Source organism: Capra hircus, chromosome 2 (assembly GCF_001704415.2).
Source record: "Capra hircus breed San Clemente chromosome 2, ASM170441v1, whole genome shotgun sequence".
In the NCBI taxonomy this organism is placed as follows: Eukaryota; Metazoa; Chordata; class Mammalia; order Artiodactyla; family Bovidae; genus Capra; species Capra hircus.
Window position 1 is genome coordinate 38,046,997 of NC_030809.1, and position 20,113 is coordinate 38,067,109.

General features: G+C 40.6%; 2 protein-coding genes across 7 annotated transcripts in view; both read right to left on the bottom strand.

Moving 5' to 3' along the window:
* Window positions 1-8,623, bottom strand: part of RPE (ribulose-5-phosphate-3-epimerase) — a 29,971-nt gene extending 21,348 nt beyond the window's left edge. The window contains exons 1-2 of one of the 5 annotated variants that reach the window (XM_013971570.2): window positions 8,424-8,529; window positions 7,729-7,759 (exon numbers count right to left, since the gene is read on the bottom strand). Coding sequence is in view for 3 of the 5 variants with exons in the window: in XM_005676462.3 (XP_005676519.1) it covers window positions 8,413-8,534 (122 nt within the window). In the remaining 2 variants the exon portion in view is untranslated. Of the gene's footprint in view, window positions 1-7,728; window positions 7,760-8,412 lie in introns of all 5 variants that reach the window. The other 4 variants (XM_013971565.2, XM_005676462.3, XM_005676461.3 and 1 more) reach the window with 4 other exon arrangements.
* UNC80 (unc-80 homolog, NALCN activator) overlaps window positions 10,223-20,113 on the bottom strand; it is a 215,584-nt gene continuing 205,693 nt past the window's right edge. For both annotated transcript variants that reach the window (XM_005676458.3, XM_005676457.3), the window contains 4 exons: window positions 17,733-17,814; window positions 16,650-16,761; window positions 15,399-15,598; window positions 10,223-14,119 (listed from right to left, as the gene is read on the bottom strand). In XM_005676458.3, coding sequence (XP_005676515.2) covers window positions 13,853-14,119; window positions 15,399-15,598; window positions 16,650-16,761; window positions 17,733-17,814 — 661 coding nt within the window. In that variant the 3' untranslated portion in view covers window positions 10,223-13,852. The remainder of the gene's footprint in view (window positions 14,120-15,398; window positions 15,599-16,649; window positions 16,762-17,732; window positions 17,815-20,113) is intronic.

The following is a 20,113-nucleotide window of genomic DNA, read 5'->3' on the forward strand; positions in this document are numbered from 1 at the left end:
AGAAAGGGAGACGTGCTGCCCACCTTGGCTACTATGAATAAAATATGAGGCAAGACTGTGTCACATTAAATGATACAGAATGCCAGGCTCACTGTTTGAACTTTAATCCTGATCAAGTGAGGTTTTAAAAGAGAAAGTCAAAGTCGCTCGGTCATGTCTGACTCTTTGCAACCCCATGCTCTACACAGTGGGGTTGCAAAGAGTCAGACATGAAATTCTCCAGACATGAAATACTGGAGTGGGTAGCCTTTCCCTCCTCCAGGGGATCTTCCCAAGTCAGGGATCGAACTCAGGTCTCCCGCATTACAGGTGGATTCTTTATCAGCTGAGCCACCAGAGAAGCAATGAAACATTAAGACGGAAACAATACCGTAGTAGCACAACTGACTGAGCAGCAAACTGGAAGAAGCAAGGCAAGAGGTGTCGGTAAATGGCAAGACAGTAAAAACAGAGACAAGGAGAGCAACTGACGGGGTTTTCCTGTTAAGATGCAGTGGGGTGGTGGTGGGGTGGGAAGTGCTGTCAAAGAGAAGGAACCACGGAGCTTTCCAGGTGGTGCTAGAGGTAAAGAACCTGCCTGCCCGTGCAGGAGACGTAAGAGACATAGGTTCGCTCCATGGGCTGGAAGATCCCCTGGAGGAGGGCACGCCAACCCACTCCAGTATTCTTGCCTGGATAATCCCATGGACAGAGGAGGCTGGCTGGCTACAGTCCATGGGGTCACAAAGAGGCAGATACAACTTAAATGACTTAGCACCCAGCACCAAGGTCTTGAGCTTAGATGACAAGCAGGCAGAATGCGGCTAATAAAGAATTATACAGGACAACCGCCATTCTAAACAATTCCATCATATTAACTCATTAAAATCATGCCAACAATTTAGTGAGACAGGTACCACTGTTTTCTGTATTTTATAGATGAGAAAGAGAGGCTAGAGCTCACACAACCAGTAAGTACAGGAGGCAGTCAACCCAGCTCCAAAGTTCAGGCTCTTATCTGCAAGGCCTGTCTGCCCCTTCACTGACAATTAATAACTAACTGAAAAAAAAGTCCACGGGAGGAGAGCCTTAAGAGAGAGAGAGAGCAGTCGGGGGTGGGGATAGGGGTGGCTGGGTTGGCAGATAGCATGGAGGAATGAAACAGGGCAGAAGGAGACAGGAGACAAATGAAGAAGATCTGGCCTGGCTAATGGTGGTCTGTGAGACTGTGGGCCCAGTACTGGAAATTTCTGGAAGTTTTTCAAAAGTCAGAAATCTAGTACTAATGTGAAATCTCCCTGGCTTTATATCGCCCTAACTAACTTAGGAACCCTTCACGGATCACAACCTTGTCATGGGGAAGGGGCTTATGTACCTCAATAAAGCTATGAGTCATGTAGTGCACGGCCACCCAAGATGGACAGGGCAAAGTGAAGAGCTCTGATAAAACGTGGTCCACTGGAGGAGAGGGCAAATTGCTCCAGTATTCTTGCCTAGAGAACCCCGTACACAGTTTATGAAAAGGCACAAAGATATGACACTGAAAGATGAGTCCCCCAGGTCAGGAGGTGCCCAATATGCTACGGGAGCACAGTGGAGAAACAGCTCCACAAAGAATGAAGAGGCTGGGCCAAAGTGGAAATGATGCTCAGCAGCGGATGTATATGGTGGGAAAAGTAGAGTCTGAAGCTATAAAGAACAATACAGCATAGGAACCTGGAATGTTAGGTCCATGAATCAAGGTGAACTGGATACGGTCAAACAGGAAATGCTGAGTCAACATCAACATCTTAGTGAACCAAAAATGGACTGGAATGGGCGAATTTAATTCAGATGACCATCGTATCTACTACTGTGGGCAAGAACCAATGAAAAGAAATGGAGCAGCCCTCCCAGCCAACAAGAGTCCAAAATGCAGTACTTGGGTGCAATCTCAAAACGACAAGAATGATCCTGGCAAATCATTCAATATCACCGTAATCCAACTCTATGCTCCAGCCACTAAAGCCAAAGAAGCTGAAGTTGAATGGTTCTATGAAAATCTCCAAGACCTCCTAGAACTAACACCAAAATAAAAGATGTCCTTTTCATCACAGAGGACTAGAATGCAAAAGCAGGAAGTCAAGAGTTACCTGGATTAACAGGCAAGTTTGGCCGTGGAGTACAAAATGAAGCAGGGAAAAGGCTAACAGAGACACTCTATTGAGAACACACTGGTCATAGCAAACACCCTCTTCCAACAACAGGACATGACTCTACAAATGGGCATCACCAGATGGTCAGTACCAACATCAGACTGATTATACTCTTTGCAGCCAAAGATGAAGAAGCTCTACACAGTCAGCAAAGTCAAGACCTGGAGCTGAATGTGGCTCATCTCATGAGCTCCTTATGGCAAAATTCAGGCTTAAATTGAAAAAAAGTAGAGAAAACCACTAGGCCATTCAGATTTGACCTAAATCAAACTACTTACTATTGATTATGCAGTAGAGGCAATGAATAAATTCAAGGGATAACATCTGGGTAGAGTGCCTGAAGAACCATGGAAGTTCCTAACACTGTGTAGGAGGAAGTAACCAAAACCATCCTCAAGAAAAAGAAATACAAGGCAAAATGGTTGTCTGAGGAGGTATTACAAACAGCTGAGAAGAGAAGTGAAAGGTAAGGAAAAAATGGAAAGATATACCCAACTGAATGCAGAGTTTCAAAGAAAAGCAGAGATAAGAAGGCCATCTTAAATGAACAATGCAAAGAAGTAAAGGAAAACAACAAAATGGGAAAGAATGGAGATCTCTTCAAGAAAACTGGAGATATCAAAGGAACATTTCATGCAAGGATGAGCATGATAAAGGACAGAAATGTTAAGGACCTAAAAGAAGCAGAAGAGATTAAGAAGAGGTGGCAAGAATGCATACAAGAACTATACAAAAGAGGTTTTAACCACCAGGATAACCATGATGGTGGGGTCACTCACCTAGAGCCAGACATCCTGGAGTATGAAGTGGTCCTCAGGAAGCATTACTACAAAAAAACTAATGGAGGTGATGGAATTCCAGCTGAGCTATCTAAAATTGTAAAAGATGATGCTGTAAAGTGCTGCACTCAATATGCCAGCAAATTTGGAAAATTCGGCAATAGACACAGGCGTGGAGAAGGTCAGTTTTCATTCCAATCCCCAAGAAAGGCAATGCCAAAGAATGCTCAAACTAACACACAACTGCACTCATTTCACATGCTAACAAGGTAATGCTCAGCATTCATCAAGCTAGGCTTCAGCAGTATGTGAACTGAGAACTTCCAGATGTACATGATGGATTTAAAAAAAGCAGAGGAACCAGAGTTCAAATTGCCAACATCCGCTGTATCATAGAAAAAGCAAGGGAATCTCAGAAAAACATCTATTTCTACTTCATTGACTACGCCAAAGCCTTTGACTGTGTGGATCACCACAAACTGTGGAAAATTCTTAAAGAGATGGAAATACCAGACCATCTTACCTACCTCCTAAGAAACCTTTATGCAGGTGAAGAAGCAACAGTTAGACCAGACATAGAACAATGAACTGGTTCAAAATTGGGAAAGGAGTACAGCAAGGCCATATACTGTCACCCTACTTATTTAACTTACATGGAGAATACATCATGCGACATGGTGAGCTGGATGAATCAAAAGCTGGATCAAGATAGCCAGGAGAAATATTAACAACCTCAGACATGCAGCTGATACCACTTTGATGGCAGAAAGGGAAGAGGACCTAAAAAGCCTCTTGATGAGGGTGAAAGAGGAGGGTGAAAAAGCTGGCTTAAACTTAACATTCTAGTATCATGGCATCTGGCCTCATCACTTCTTGGCAAAGAGAAGGGGAAAAGTGGAAACAGAGACAAACTTTATTTTCCTGGGCTCCAAATTCACTGTAGATTGTGATTGCAGCCATGAAATTAAAAAATTAAAAGACACTTGCTCCTTGGAGGGCTTCCCCGGTGGTACAGTGGTAAAGAATCTGCCTGCAATGCCAGGGACCCAGGTTCGGGCCCTGAGTAGGGAAGATCCCCTGGAGAAGAGAATGGCAACCCACTCCAGTATTCTTGCCTGGAGAATTTCATGGACAGAGGAGCCTGGCAGGCTAAAGTCCATTGGGTCGCAAAGAGTTGGACATGACTGAGTGACTAACACTACTACTGCTCCCTGGAAGGAAACCTATGACAAACCTAGACAGCATATTAGAAAGCAGAGACATTCAGTTCAGTTCAGTTCAGTCGCTCAGTCGTGTCCGACTCTTTGCGACCCCATGAATCGCAGCACGCCAGGCCTCCCTGTCCATCACCATCTTCCAGAGTTCACTCAGACTCATATCCATCAAGTCCGTGATGCCATCTAGCCATCTCATCCTGGGTTGTCCCCTTTTCCTCCTGCCCCCAATCTCTCCCAGCATCAGAGTCTTTTCCAATGAGTCAACTCAAAGTACTGGAGCTTCAGCTTTAGCATCATTCCTTCCAACGAAATCCGAAGGTTGATCTCCTTCAGAATGGACTGGTTGTATCTCCTTGCAGTCCAAGGGACTCTCAAGAGTCTTCTCCAACACCACACTTCAAAAGCATCAATTCTTCGGCACTCAGCCTTCTTCACAGTCCAACTCTCACATCCATACATGACCAAAGGAAACACCATAGCCTTGATTAGACAGACCTTAGTCAGCAAAGTAATGTCTCTGCTTTTGAATATACTATCTAGGTTGGTCATAACTTTTCTTCCAAGGAGTAAGCGTCTTTTAATTTCATGGCTGCAGTCACCATCTGCAGTGATATTAGAAAGCAGAGACATTACTTTGCTGAAAAAGATCCATGTAGTCAAAGGTATGATTTTCAAGTACACATGTATGGATGTGAGAGATGGACCATAAAGAAGGCTTAGCTCCAAAGAATTGATGCTTTTGAATTGTGGTGCTTAGAAGACTCTTGAGAGTCCCTTGGACAACAAGATCAAACTAGTCAATCCTAAAGGAAATCAAACCTGAATATTCATTAGAAGGACTGATGCTGAAGCTCTAATACTTTGGTCATCTGATGTGAATAGCCACCTCACAGGAAAACACCCTGATGCTGGGAAAGACAATGCTGGAGGAAAAGGGGGTGACAGAGAATGAGACGGTTGGATGGCATCACCAACTCAATGAACATGACCAAACTCTAGGAGACAGTGAAGGACAGGGAAGCCCGGCATGCTGCAGTTCATGGGGTAATAGAGAGCTGGATGCAACTTAGCAACCAGACAACAACAACTAATTTAGAAATTGCTTATTTGCTCTCTTCCTACATTTAAGACCAATACATTTCCAGTCACTTCCTGTCAAGACACATTTATGTTTACATGCTCTCCAATTTTCTTTTCCAGAAAAATCCACCTGTCCTTTACTTCAAATATCCAACCACACTAATGCTCCACCCACCAGTGTTTCCAAAACTTGTTCCTGACTTTCAAAGTCCTTCAGTTTTAATCAGAAGACACAGTGGGGACTTCAGGGAAAGAGAGAGGACCAGAAAACCACCAGTGCATCAAGCTCAATGTACTGTTGGAGATTTTTAAGGGGCAAGGAAAAGGAAAAGCATGGAGGCAGAAAGTGGAGGAAGTCCACAGCCCCTCGTTCATACCCTGGGCCTAAGCGGCACTGCAATTTAGCCAGGCCCTGTCTGTTCTGATAGGACACTGGGGAAGGGGCTGAACCTCCCCAACTGGTTTCCTATTGCAAAAGGGGAATGAAAGTAACTCAAAGTTGTGATGCTTAACAGGGAAAGGCTTTTAAAATAGTGTATGCAAAATTTGCTTATTTTCAAACCAAGACGTTTCTCAGTAAAAGGGGAAAGGAGTCAATAAAAAACAAATACATTTACTTAACAAGCTCAAGGACTGCCATGGGCCTGGGAGGGGCAAGAGATTTCTTAGAAGATACCTCTATTATGATAAAACCATTCATCCAACCAATTATAACTAGGCCTGCCACAGTGCTTTTCCTGCAGAGAATAGAGGTGAGCTCTGCTTTCAGGGCGTTTACCGTGCAGTAGGGGATATGAAACAAATAACAAAAATATAAACTAGCTGTCTCTCAAAGACAGACAATATCTTAATGATTCTCTGTAAGCCGAGTATCCAGAGAAGACAGTTTCTGAGACAAAACAAACCGCTGCCTGCTTCCAATTCTGGTTGCATCATTTCCTAGTTACAAGGGAACTTAATCTCTCTTTATATTAGACTCCTCACTGTCAACTCTGGTGCTGATAACAGCTCATGGGGCTACATGAGATAATCCACAAAAAGTTTTAGAACAGGGGATATACGTATACCTATGGCTGATTCAGGGCTTCCCTCATAGCTCAGTAGGTAAAGAACCTGCCTGCAATGCAGGAGACCTGGGTTTGATTCCTGGGTGGGAAGATCCCCTGGAGAAGGAAATGGCAATCCACTCCAGTATCCTTGCCTGGAAAAATCCCATGGACAGAGGACCCTGGCGGGCTACAGTCCATGGGGTCACAAGAGTCAGACACAATTTAGCAACTAAATCACCACCACCACCATGGCTGATTCATGTTGAGGTTTCACAGGAAATAAAATTCTGTAAAGCAATTACCCCTCAATAAAAAATAAATTTAAAAGAAAAAAAAAAACTCTAAAAAAAAGTATTAGAACAGAAACAATCAAGTGTTCTTTATGAGCTCTATATTTATCATTACCTATTGTTATCATTGATATTCTGATTGGTAAACTGGGACAAATTATTTTCTCCATTCATTCACTTAAACATGGTTAGACTATACTCATATGTGCTAAGTCATTTCAGTTGTGTCCAACTCTTTGCAACCCTATGGACTGTAGCCTGCCAGGCTCCTTTGTCCATGGGATTTTCCAGACAAGAATACTGGAGTGGGTTGCCATTTCCTCCTCCAGGGGATCTTTCCAACCCAAGGATCGAACCCGTGTCTCCTGTGTCTCCTGCATTAGCAGACGCTAGTTCTTTACCACTAGCACCACCTGGGAAGTCTGTTCTATCCCGAGACTCCTAAGTGACTCAGAATTTTGTCACATTCTATATCTCAAACACAAAAATGTAGCTACCCATCTGTAAATACATACTCCAGTAACTTTTGGAAGTTCAGGGCTTTCAAGCAAAGGTGTCAAAAACAAAGTACGTAAGTAGAATGACATGCGATAGCACACTAAAAAGCTATGTTTTGGAAGAAGTAATATTTTGGAGAAGGAAATGGTAACCCATTCCAGTGTTCGTGCCTGGGAAATCCCATGAACAGAGGAAAACTTTAAGGTTAAGATTTTGCCATTAAACAGTTGGGCACAGTGTTGAAGTAACTGAATGAAATGGAAAAGAGAAACAGCAGATCTAACCAGACCAAAGAAGACGAATCTTTCATGAGTGACACTGAAAAGGGAAATGCCTGGTAATTTTTGTAAAAAACATGAATTTGCATATCTGCATGAGGGTACACAGAGATTTTACCTATTTTCAATAAATTTACTCTTCTGCTCCAAACCATGGTTAATGGCTGTTTTGATCTTATGGCAGTTATCAGTGCGGCAAATGCAAGTTGCAACTCTGTCACAATGTGCGTAAACTTGAGGGAGTATTAACTGTTTTCTCTAGCTTGGTTCCTCATTTTATAACCAACTTATGAAACTAGCATCAATCTGATTTCAAACAATATTGATTATGGGCTATAACTACAGTGCTTAAAAATTACTTACAAAAAACTGACCTCCCTGAAGAGCAGGGTGCCTGAAGAGAAAATAGATAGGAAAATCAAAATTCGAACAATGAGACAACAATTATCATCAATTATAGAAAATTTACCATGTGCCAGGCATTGTAAACTACCTGTACCAGCTCATTTCATCTTCCAAAGATGCCTGGGCTGTAGAGTGTTATTACTCCCACTTTTCACAGAATGAAACTGAAGCTCAATGAGGTTAAATGGCTTGTCCCAAGTAACCTAGCAAGTGGCAGAACTCGGGCGTTCTCACTCCAGGTGCAAAGCTCGTCATCGTTATACAAGTCTGTCTCCCCAGCAATGCCACTAACTAGCTATATGAGCTTGGGCAAGTCATGCCTATTCCCTTGGGCCTCAGTTTCTCCAACTGAAAGTGAGAGACAGGTCCTAGAGATTTAAGGCCGCTTCCGGGTGCTAAGTGCTAGAAGAATTCACATTACGTGGGGGGGAGGGGAGGAGATGAGGCTCGGGACACGGTCGCAGCCCAGGTCCCCTCCAAGCGGAGCCTCCTGGGTTTCCACCTCAGGCCCCTTCCTCAGTACCGCGTTCAGAGTGAGGCGCTTCGCGGCACAGGGACGCCGTGCACCTAACAGGTACTCAGTCAATGGGAGCCTATCCCGCCCCACGCGACAACCCAGGCCCGAACCCCGCGGAGAGTTACCCGTCCATTACATCCAGGTGCAGATAATCGGCCCCAGAGTCCAGCATCCGGAGGCACTCGGCCCCTAAACTGGCCAGGTCACTGTTGAGGATGGACGGGCCAATCTTGCAACCAGACGCCATGGTGCTAGTGCTCCAACGCAAGTTACTGCACAAGAGCCCGGCTAGATTAAGGCGTCGTGCCCAGATTGGCCGAGCAGTTTTGGTCCCACCTCTTCTCCGTAGATCTTTCCGGATTCCGCCGGAAGCAGCTGCCCTGAGGGGGAAGTCCCGCCTCCCCTAGAGGGAAGGACTGCCACCTTAAGGGCTTAGGGGCGGGGCCTCGCAATGAGGCACCTTCCTCCTTCCTTTGAGTTCAGTTTTTAATACAGGGCTTTCAAAAAACAAAAACTAAAAACTTGGTCTGTCAGGTCTCCCAGCCCTCTGAGGAGTTTCTTAATCTGTTTTAGTTAAGATCTTTCATCTTTTTCAGATTCTTTTGTATAGTAGTTAATAATCTTAAGGGGACCAAAGCTTCTGCAGAAACAAACACTGTTATCAAGCATAGATAGAAGTAACATTCCTAAAGATACAGTGAAAGTGAAAGTCACTCAGTCACCTCCGCCTCTTTGCGACCGCATGGACTGTCCATGGAATTCTCCAAGCCAGAATACTGGAGTGGGTAGCCAGTCCCTTCTCCAGGGGATCTTCACAACCCAGGGATCAAACCCAGGTCTCGTGCTTGGCAGGCAGATTCTTTACCACTGAGCCACTTGGGAAGCCCCAAAGATACAGTTCAGTTTCAGTTCAGTCGCTCAGTCGTGTCCGACTCTTTGCGACCCCGTGAATCGCAGCATGCCAGGCCTCCCTGTCCATCACCATCTCCCAGAGTTCACTCAGACTCATGTCCATCGAGTCCGTGATGCCATTCAGCCATCTCATCCTAGGTCGTCCCCTTCTCCTCCTGCCCCCAGTCTCTCAGTTGTGAATTCAGCCATTTCTTTTCAATGAAAATGATTAGCCTGAAGTCTCAACCACCAGATCAGTTGGAACCTAAGAAATGATGCTGTTGACCTTTCCTGACCCTGATGTCTTTAATTACTAAATCAGGGACTGTCCACCCACCAAGCCCCTTCCTGAATACACTTGTACCCTTAGCTTAAAACTTAACACACACACACGCACACACCCAAACCAAATGAGAAAAAATGCATTACCCACTTTCCCTGTTGGGGAGACACTGCTTTGGGAAAGATTTTCACTATCATTGCTGAAAGTAATACATCCTTCCTTCTCGAATCTTTGGCTTGGTTGTGTCTTTTGGCTTGACTCCCACAAAGAGAGGAACACAGTTTTCCATGTAACAAATTCACATGGAAAAAAAAAAGTTTAGTAAGAGCATTACTTTGAATTTAAGGATAAGGCACTTTGTATAAAAGACAGAACTGTGATGGTAAACTTGGATCCCATTCAGAGAATAACCTGGCCCTTAACATTCCTCTTGGGAAATCTACCAGTCCTTCCAAATGATCATACTTAAGCAGAGAAGTCATACTGGGGTATTTGTCTCCCAATGTGCCCATTCTCCTTAATTTTGAAAGTTAGGGATGGAAAGCATGAGTAGAATGAAGCTCATTTGGAAGGGGGCGGAATTAGAGGTATTGAACTGAAAGGTGACTTCAGGCCAGATTATGAGGGTTGAGGAGGAATGTCAAGATAAGCTCCAGGGATCCAAAACAAAAAACACCTCAGGGTCTAAAATGAACACTTTCCTAAAGGAGTTAACCTATTTCTTGTGTTGAAAAATGAGAAATGAAATGCAATCAGGCATCTTAAATATTTTTAATTTATTTTATATGTGCATATTCAAACACAGAAGTCTTATCTTTCATAAATATCTTTCATAAACATTTCAATATTTATTCATATGCATTTTTTCCATGCTCTTTGGTCATTCAGTATTCATAACAAACTTTATAGTCATCTGAGGGAAATCGGCTGTGTAGTCAATCTTTTGCTTTTACCTGTAAAATGGCTAATAAAGGATTTTCATCCTGCAGTCACAGTGACTTTTGAAAAATATGGAGGTACATTGATTTGTAATCCTAAATGACCCTAAAACAACATAAGTAAATTTGTCTTAAGTTTTTCCAAATACATTCTGCCCTAACTTATTTTTATTCTCCTGAGTGTCAAACCAAACTTTGTTTCTGAAAAGGTGCAGTTAGGACCCACTGAAGTAAATGAGGAAGTGAGACTTTCTAGTCACTGCCAAGACAAGGCCATGGACTTGGAAGTGTGAGGTGACGGGGCAACAGCAAAACTCGGTGTGATAGCAGCAAATTACGGAGACTACTAAAGTCTCTGTACAACTTGACGAAGGGTATTTAATTTTATATTGGACTGTCATTCTATGTATGACCTTTTTTTCCCTGTTGGTCCCAACATACACTCTATTCCTGTTCAGATACTCTCAGAGCTGGACAGCAGAGTAGAGAATGTTTTAAACTGATTAAAGGGACAAATACGAAAGAAAGTACTCTTGGTATTCTGCCCAGAGTACTATTGGAGGCTTGAAATAGTAAACACATTACTTCCAGCCTACTCAACAAGCCCAAACCAGACCCCCAAATTCTATGGATTTTTCTCCCAGCATTGTTATGCCCATTTATGCCTTTTGGCACTATAGTTCTAAGTGCCTTGTCTGAATGCACTCAATAACTCAGTTTAATTTTTGGAAAAAAAGAAATAAAACTTACCTAAAAGAATTACAGAAAGCAGAAAAACAAAAGTTAAATGTTTTGTTGTGTAAAATGGTGTATCCAGAATTTGAACTGCTTTAATTGAATCTGAGTAAATCTACACCCACTATTGTGGAGGACACATGTTCATTCCAAGGTCTCTCAAAAGTTAATTTCAGAAGAGCAGTCCCTTGGTTGAATCCAATTTTTTTGTACATGGGAAGTAAGTGTCTGTTTTCATTTTCCTCTGAACAAGATAAATATTAAGTATCATAGCTTAAGAAATGATCTAGTATTACCAATACGATATTTATCATATGTAATAATTAACTTTTAGTCATATACTTAATAACATTTTGAATTACAAAAAATTGTTACTTATCTTGATCTTTTTCTAATCTTCTCCAACTTTTTTTAAAATAATTATTCCTTCAAAATCCAGGGTACAGTATTCCTGAGAATACATCTTGTGACAATCTTATGCACATACATATATTTTATCAATTACACACAGACATTTAACACATTACATTCAACACATTTAAGGGCACCTTAAATGGAACAGATGTATACATCTGTAAAATCTCCATAGTCCCAGTATGAAAACATTCCTATTCTATAAGGCCCTGTTTGTCAGAGTGGAGGCTTTTTTGCAAGGTACAACATTATTTAGCTTATTGGAAAAGTTTCCAACAGACTTCCATAACACTAAAGTGAAGGAATCAGGCTAAAAGGCAGACAGGTCAGCATAGTCATGTTCAACACAGTCTGTTACTTTTTAAATATATATAAAGGTATCTAGGATTCTGGTCAGATGTTTAACAATCTTCTTCGACCCTTTTACTTTTTAAATACTTGATACAATTATACACAGAGAATTTGAGTCAAGCATCAAGGAACTGGAACAAAACACACACATATAGAAGACTCATATAGCCCAGACATTTGTAATTACCAAACATAAGGCCTCTAACACTAAGGGAGCAGCATAATTTTAAGCAGATGAAATATATCTCCTTAGCAAGAATCATAAAACCACTTCTTTATGTGTATTTCTGCATTTGAGAACTCAGCATTAAGCATAAATTTCCTGAAAATATTGTAAAACGTGGAAGAGGTCATTTACCACCTCTGTTTTCTGAATGTTTAGATTTGAAATGTTTAGTTTTGTCCTTTAACTCACAGATATCTTTCATTCTATTAGTGAATGAGACCAAAACCCCAAATTATACTGGAAAATATAAATCACAATAACAAACAATGCCTCTTTAATAAGCAATGCTAACAGAAAAATTATTTTGCTTTGTGATTTGGGTGAGTTTAACAGGTCTCCTTTATATATACATATACATTTCATAACCAACGTAGTCAAAGTTTAAGTGTACAGAATGGGTTCTAAATTCATTGCAATGTAATTGTAGTCTAAACTGTAGCTTGAGTGCTAGAAAACATGTACACAAACCCCACCACCATACCAATTTAGGTATGTATACGAGTTTTTATATGCTAGAAGTTATGTAACAATTTTCTAATATAAATTGTTAAAGTTTTGAAATTTAATCTTGAACTGTAAGATGCCAAGCCCTACTACAGGATTAATAACACACTAGATATGGCCTCATGAGCCTCCTAAGTTTTATACTTTTCTTGAAGTAACTGAATGTCAAGTTAAAGTAAAATACACAAGCTGACTGTGTCTATAAAGAAATTGCACATGTTATATTTTTTCTTCATAAGCTTAACATCTAAAGGAGCATATAGATTTGTTAACATTGAGAAAAGTTATTTTATTGAACCAATTCTAATAACACTAATCTTAATATCTGAAAATATGCCCTTAAGGGCAGGCACAGGACACTATAAGGGAAAATAATTACATTTCCCGATATTTTCCAATGTTGGTATTGATGTCATCAGGGCTAGAAGTAGGAATACCATCTCTTTCTAGCTATTATATTTATATTTAATTTTTATCATATTATAGGCTATTTATATCTTCTTAATTTAGATTTATGTCTGATAATTTCTAGAATATTCTCTGTGTTGATTATGAAATGGAATGATCTTATGGCATTAGCATTTTGATTTACAATATTTAATGAAAATGACAGTTAAAAAATAAATTGAAAAGTTCAAAGTTCTAAAAATAGTATTTTTTCTTCTTCTAAATGGTTATATTTTTGATCAAAAAAAAATGCCTGCAGGCTTATTTGCTATTAATATTTAGTTTCCCCAAACTAATATTTTCCTTTTGATTATTTTTTATGTAAATTGCTACTTGTATAGCCACCTGATTTAATGTTTTTGAAATTAGAAAAATAAACATTTGCATGAGATGTATTATGTAACCTCAAAAAATTGCATTAGTTTTTTAGAATACATTACTTCTTAATATTCCTAGGTAAGCAGCTCTGTAATATTATACACTTTTAATTGCTCAAGGCTTCTTGAATCATAAACAATGTGCAGTGAAATGGCTCTGTCCTTTTATTCTTCCCTGGATTTCATGATCTTTACACAACCAAACCATCTTAGCCATTGATTTTTTAAAGATGTTCATGAAACAATATGCACATTGGCAGAAAAATCTACTGGGATTTGTGCTACCCATTGGGTGTAAAGTGCTGTGTTTTCATATATTCCAAGTGAATGTTTTCAACTTTCAGCAAACTGATCCCTTCCACATCTTGTCTACACCTACCACACTTAAAAGGTACAGAACTAAACATGAGACTCATCTAGGTCTACATCCGTCTCCCCCCGCTCTGTGGGAGTAAAAGGGAACTGACTCGCCAGCAGGGGGTTCTCCATGCCATTTTCCTCACTGATATGAAGAACTGTGTCTCCGTGCTGTAGGAGGATGGATGTCTCAAGGCCTGTAAAGTCATCAGGGTCTGAGAGTTGCGTAGAGAGGGGGCTGTGTGCCGTAGCACCTTGTACTTCTGTGTCCTCCTTCCTTTCTCCTTCTTCAGCTGGGAGGTTCTCACCCTATAACCAAAAGGATCGTAACATTGAAAGGTAGGATGGATACCAGGAAAGAGGATCAAAAAATACTGTTGTCCAGCTGTGACTGGAAAGGAATCACAAAGCTGGACGTAGTTTTAACCTTTGGAACACGTGAGATTTTATATAGGCCCTTTCAACTTTCTAAGCCTCAGTTTTCTAACCTGTTGCATGAGCCTCATTTTTGGCCCTGTTCACCTTGTAGACTGTGAGGGTAAAATGAGATAAAGGTATTACAATGATTTTAACCATTAAAGACTTTAAAAATATATATAATATTGCCTCTTAGCTTTCTTTAAATACCACATGAGAAGAACGTGGGATCAAAACAACAAGAAAAATATCTAAACAGCAACAAAAAAGATCAAAACAAAAGTTCCTCTCAGAAGATTCTATATTTAAAGGGCTTCCCTGGTGGCTCAGATGGTAAAGAATCCACCTTCATTGTAGGAGATGCCAGAGACATGAGTTTGATCCCTGGGCTGGGAAGATCCCCTGGAGAAGGCAATGGATACCCATTCCAGAATTCTTGCCTGAGAAATCCCATGGACAGAGGAACCTGGCAGCCAGTCCAGAGGGGTCGCAAAGAGTCGGACATGACTGAGTGACTAAGCATGTATTTAAAGGTTTCATCTAAATTGGTAACTTTATTCTTTTTAATTGAACTGTCAGCCATGTATAGTATACTGGTTTTCAATGGTAATTTTATTTTTTAAAATTTTATTTATATATTTACTTCTTTATTTTTGACTGTGCTAGGTGTTGCTGCACATGGATTTTCGTTAATTGTGGCAAGTGGGGCCTACTCTTTCATTGAGGTACGCTGGCTTCTCACTGCGGTGGCTTCTCCTCTGTGCGGCATGGGCTCTAGAGCGTGGGCTCAGTAGTTGTGGCACACAGGCTTAGATGCTCCGTGGCACATGGTATCTTCCCAGACCAAGGATTGAACCTGTGTCCCCTGCATTGGCAGGCAGATTCTTAACCAATGGACCTCTAGGGAAACCCTCAGTGGTCATTTAATTATGAAATATTTCTTAGTTTTTTCATAACAAAGAGTATAAAGACTTCTCTTATTCCTTCTCAAGTAGATATATTCTTGGCCATATACTTTACAATTGATTTTTTTTTTTCATAATGATAGGACCAGTGTCTGACAAAACATTACTGACTCAGACTCAAATGATATGGATGACATTTACATATCCCCATTCTTAGACAGATGTATGCAAAGAGCAAGACTTGCTTGTTTCTCCAGGGCCCTCACCTGCTTGGGAGACAGGCTGTGAAGATCAGCAACAACAATGGCGGGGGAAGACGTGAGCACTGGTTTGTCCATTCCTTCCGGTTTCCTGGATGGGGCTGGGCTGCAGCCCTGTGGCTGGCCTGTGGCAGGAAGTGTGTCTGCTGGGGCACCTGCTGGCTCTGGCTGAGTCTCGATGAAGGTCACAGATCGTTTTTGGTCCGCTGTAGGTTGGAAGTAGAGCAGTAAATCGGAATAGGAGGATGGTAGGTTGGCAGTGCTTAATATTAGCTTTAACCAGTGTCTCCTGCCTTTCTTAGTACAGACATTGCTGGTTTACCAATAAATGAGAGCACATTAGGCCATTAGGTACATCTTTTGATTTTACCTTCTTAGGGGCTTTCCTCATAGCTCAGCTGATAAAGAATCTGCCTGCAGTGCAGGAGACCCAGGTTCGATCCCTGGGTCGGGAAGATCCCCTGGAGAAAGAAATGGCTACCCACTCCCGTATTCTTGCCTGGAAAATCTCATGGATGGAGGAGCCTGGTGGGCTGCAGTCCATGGGGTCCCAAAGAGTTAGGCATGACTAAGCAACTAACACTTCACTTCACTTCTTACAAACAGTAGCACATGGGTAGAAAAAATCATTTTTTACATAAAACAACCTTTCTGCATAAATTGTTTTTCCATAAAAACAAGATCAGTACACAGCATTAAGCGAATTTGGTCATCGCTCATAACAACTGCCAACAGGAATTAAAAGTTCCTATTACTCATCATGCCCTTGTCTTTGGTAAGACATATAACAAACCCAGTTCCTGGCTTGGGTAAATAAAACACAACCTTCTATCATCAAATTTCATAGCATTTGTGGTTCAACTTGGACTTCCCGGACCAGGGATTAAACCTGTGTCCCCTGCATTTGGCAGGCAGATTCTTAACCATGGAACCACAGGGAAGCCCTCAATAGTAATCTTAATTATTAAATATTTCTTAGTTTTTTCATACCAAAGAGTATAAAGACTTTTGTAAAGACAATTCCCAAAGACAAGGGAATTATTCATTTACCTAGGTGCATGAGGAGAGAGATGGGATTGAGGAAGGTGAGAGAAAAAAAGGCACTCTAGTTTCCTGGGAAACTTCTTCCCTTTCCCTAGTGGCTTCCAAAGGTGTGTTTATCTGCATGACTCTCAGTCTCTGAAGGCCCTCCCCACCGTGTGGCAGGGCAGTGGGCCTTGTGTCAATGTCTACCCAGAGGGACACAGGAGGCCTCACCGGATGGCTTTGTCTTAGGTTGAATGCTCCTGCGGGTGGTTGACAGCCGAGCCCCGTGGCGGTTTCTGGGTTCAGTCTGAGTCTTCTGACGTGACAGTAGAGGACGCCTTAGCTAAAGGGAATAGGCAGAAAGAAAACTAGCAGGAAGGATCTAACTGCTGGGAGGAAAGACTGAATTCAGAGGATTCTATGGTTTGTTCTCTTCTTTGAGGGTCCCTGTGGAGCTCTATGATTGTTCCTTACATTCTTAGCCAATAAAATAAACTTCTTCCTGCATATTTAAACACAAGTACTTATATAATTCTAGCATCCCCTTTAACCAATCCTATAGTCTGTCTTAACGATTGTTACCCCTTTAGATAGCTTGAGAACATTAACATAAATTAAAATAGTCATAGTAAGAATTTCAGGATACAAAACTAGCAATGATTGCTTACCAGTCAGCCTTTGCTCATCTAAAACCTGTAGCTGAATATATTCTATCGTTGAAGGAAAGACTGATGAAAAACACCCCAGATTTTGGGAAAATGCCCAGCCTCCAAATCAGTGCTGGGATGTTCCCATCAAAGCCACAGCACAAAGCCTCATTTAGAGTTTTATTTAGATGGTAACATAAAGGAAACCCGCCCTACCAAAGGAAATTTTTAAGGATAATCTCTCCTTGAATTTCAGTTTTAAATAGAATCATTAATCTTGAAATGAGGAAGAAAGGATGACTGTCTCTGCCTCTCTACAGAAAGAGGCCTTCAGTGAGCTTTATAACAAATCTTCCATGGTCAGTAGTTTGACTGGCAATGGTTTCTGGATAGGGAGCAAATAAAAATATAAGCCCACTTATTTCACCAAGTAACCAGGTTTGCTAATAAGATTCGGAGCTAAAAACAGAAGCCCCAAACTCTCCACTTTGCCCAAGCACTTACCATGTTTTAAAGTTGCTCTGTACTGCTTATTTCAGGTGGGGAATAAATATTTCAGGTAAAATAGAGTCTTAATACACATAAAATAGAGTCTTGATATACATTAAAAATTGAATAGAACTGCCCTTTCATAGACTGTCTCCCCTGCCCTTTCAGGGTTGCTTACCTGCCTCAGGCCCCTCTTCCTCCCCAGTGGCTGCTGAATGAGAAGGTTCTGTTGGCCAGGTTCACTCTGCACACTTGCCACCCTGTCAAGAGCATCACCAGTGTTAGCGTGCCCGGAGCAGGCAAATGAGACAGTCTTCTGGTGGGTGTTAGTCAAAATCACTTACAGGAAACAGTCACTTCAAAGATACCATTATCTTTGAAGGAGGGTTAGGAAAGAACCCCTGGGATGGGAATTTTTGCAGGTTTAGGAAGGAGGACACGAGGCCTTGTAGCCCCAAGCTGCCAAAATTGAGATTCTGTTTTCAATCACTGATGCCAGTCTGTCATTCAGTAAAACATCGATTCGATCACACCCCTGGTTTGGAAGCCACCAAAAGGTTTAACACATCATATGCTAATCTCAATTTTTTTTCCAAGGGTAAGGAGAAAGGTGGTGACGAACAAACACGAACAACTCTATCACATGGATGGGAACACCTTTTAAAATATTTCAATTTACATGAAAATAAGATGGACAAATATCAAACACATCAGACACAGAATCCATTTGGGTGAAGGGTCACATTCAACACATGTTTGCAGCCTGAAGTCTCTGTGACTGAGTAAACAGTCACATAGGTAGACAATGAAAATGTCTTTAAAAATGATTTTAGATTTATAAGGCTCGCAAAGTAATTAAGCTATCATTACAACTTAGTAGCTTAATTAATATCGAATAGCTGCACCCAAATATAGCACACAATTTGTAAAAGTAACAACCTGCTCCTCCCAAATTTACTGTGTATGTGTGTCTTTTATATGCAAAAATGGCTACCAGCAGTGGTCCCTATTTTAGTATTGGGTGAAGCTGAAAACACTGTCATGGACCCATGATCCTTTTTCATTCTGCATGCATGTATAATAGGGATTTATAATGGGAGTGGAGGTGAAAAAAAGAAATATACTGTGCCCCAGAGAACATTGTAATCCTGTGGATGATGCCAATGTGATTAATTTTGGCTTTGCCTTTGCGAAAGGAGAGTCATCTACAAATAGTTTTTACAGTAAAATATTCCACAGAGGAACGCAGCATCAGCAACTGTCCATGAAAAGGAAACGACTGTATGCATTCATTGCCATTTAAAAAAAAATGAGCTCCCTAAACAAAATCTCCCTGCAGTTGTAGGGAGAGAAGTTGGTGGCAAGATGGACAATCAGACGTTTCCCCTATAGTTAATCATTACATGGTTGACAGAGTCACGTGTCATTTTTTAAAAGTCTTACTCATATTTCCACTGGAAGAAAAAATCAATGATTCCCAAATGGAGTTTATCATAGTTTTTCTGAAATAATTAGGCCATTTGGGATACATGAAATTCCATAAAGAGTTTTAAAAACAGGTGTTTTTTTAGACTTTCTTATTCTCCTGAATATCAAGTTCAAAAAGATCAATGTACATTGTTTTTATACATATATAACCTTGTACCATAAATGACCTTTCTATGCAGATGAAAAATTACCTCAAAGGAACAATGCAATAAATTCTGATAAGCAATACAGACTAAGTTGCTGGCATGTTTGAAATGACATCTCCTTATTAATTATACATTTTAATATGTGTCTTAAACTGGAAAGAGTGAGTATTCAATTACCATATGCACAAAAGTAGAAACAAGTTTTTCCCAAATACCAAGCAAAGCTTTCACTGGAATGGATTCTTCATTGACATCTAAATGTTACCTCAGTTCCCTTGGCCGTAAAGGGAGGTTAATACTTACCATTTACCTCCCATTAAGGTAGAGAAAAGAAGTTAGTCAATGTAAAATGGTTTGAACATGAAAAGTGATGTAATATAGTATGCTTCATTGTTTTCGATCTGTAATGAGTTTATTGCTTCTAGAACACCAGAAGGAAGTAGGTAATAAAAAGTCTTAAAAATAATTGGGTAGAGAAAATGAGATAGAGGCAGTCCGCTTGTTACACTTTTATTCAGTAATCTGAGATTGTGAGAAAAAAATGGTGCAAGAAAAGAAATACATGTCACCCAGGGAGTGTTAAATGCCAAAAGATAATGGTAATTTCACGATGATTATTCCAAGGAAGAATCAAAAGCATCAAAATTTTCTCTATGGATAGAGAGGTTTAATCTAAGAAATGGATCAGGTTTATAGATTTAGTTTTTGGTTGCTTTATATAAATGATACAGTTAGTGTTTCAATAAATGCACATATCAATGATTAAATTATAGAACATTCCCTTGGAAATACAGCTCAGCTAATATATTCTCCTTAAAAATGTGATGCTAGCATGTTTATATTTGGAACATCAAAGTCTGGCTTAACTGTGTGCAGAGGATACATTAGTGATAAACAAACAGAAATTAATAACAGAAGTAATGCA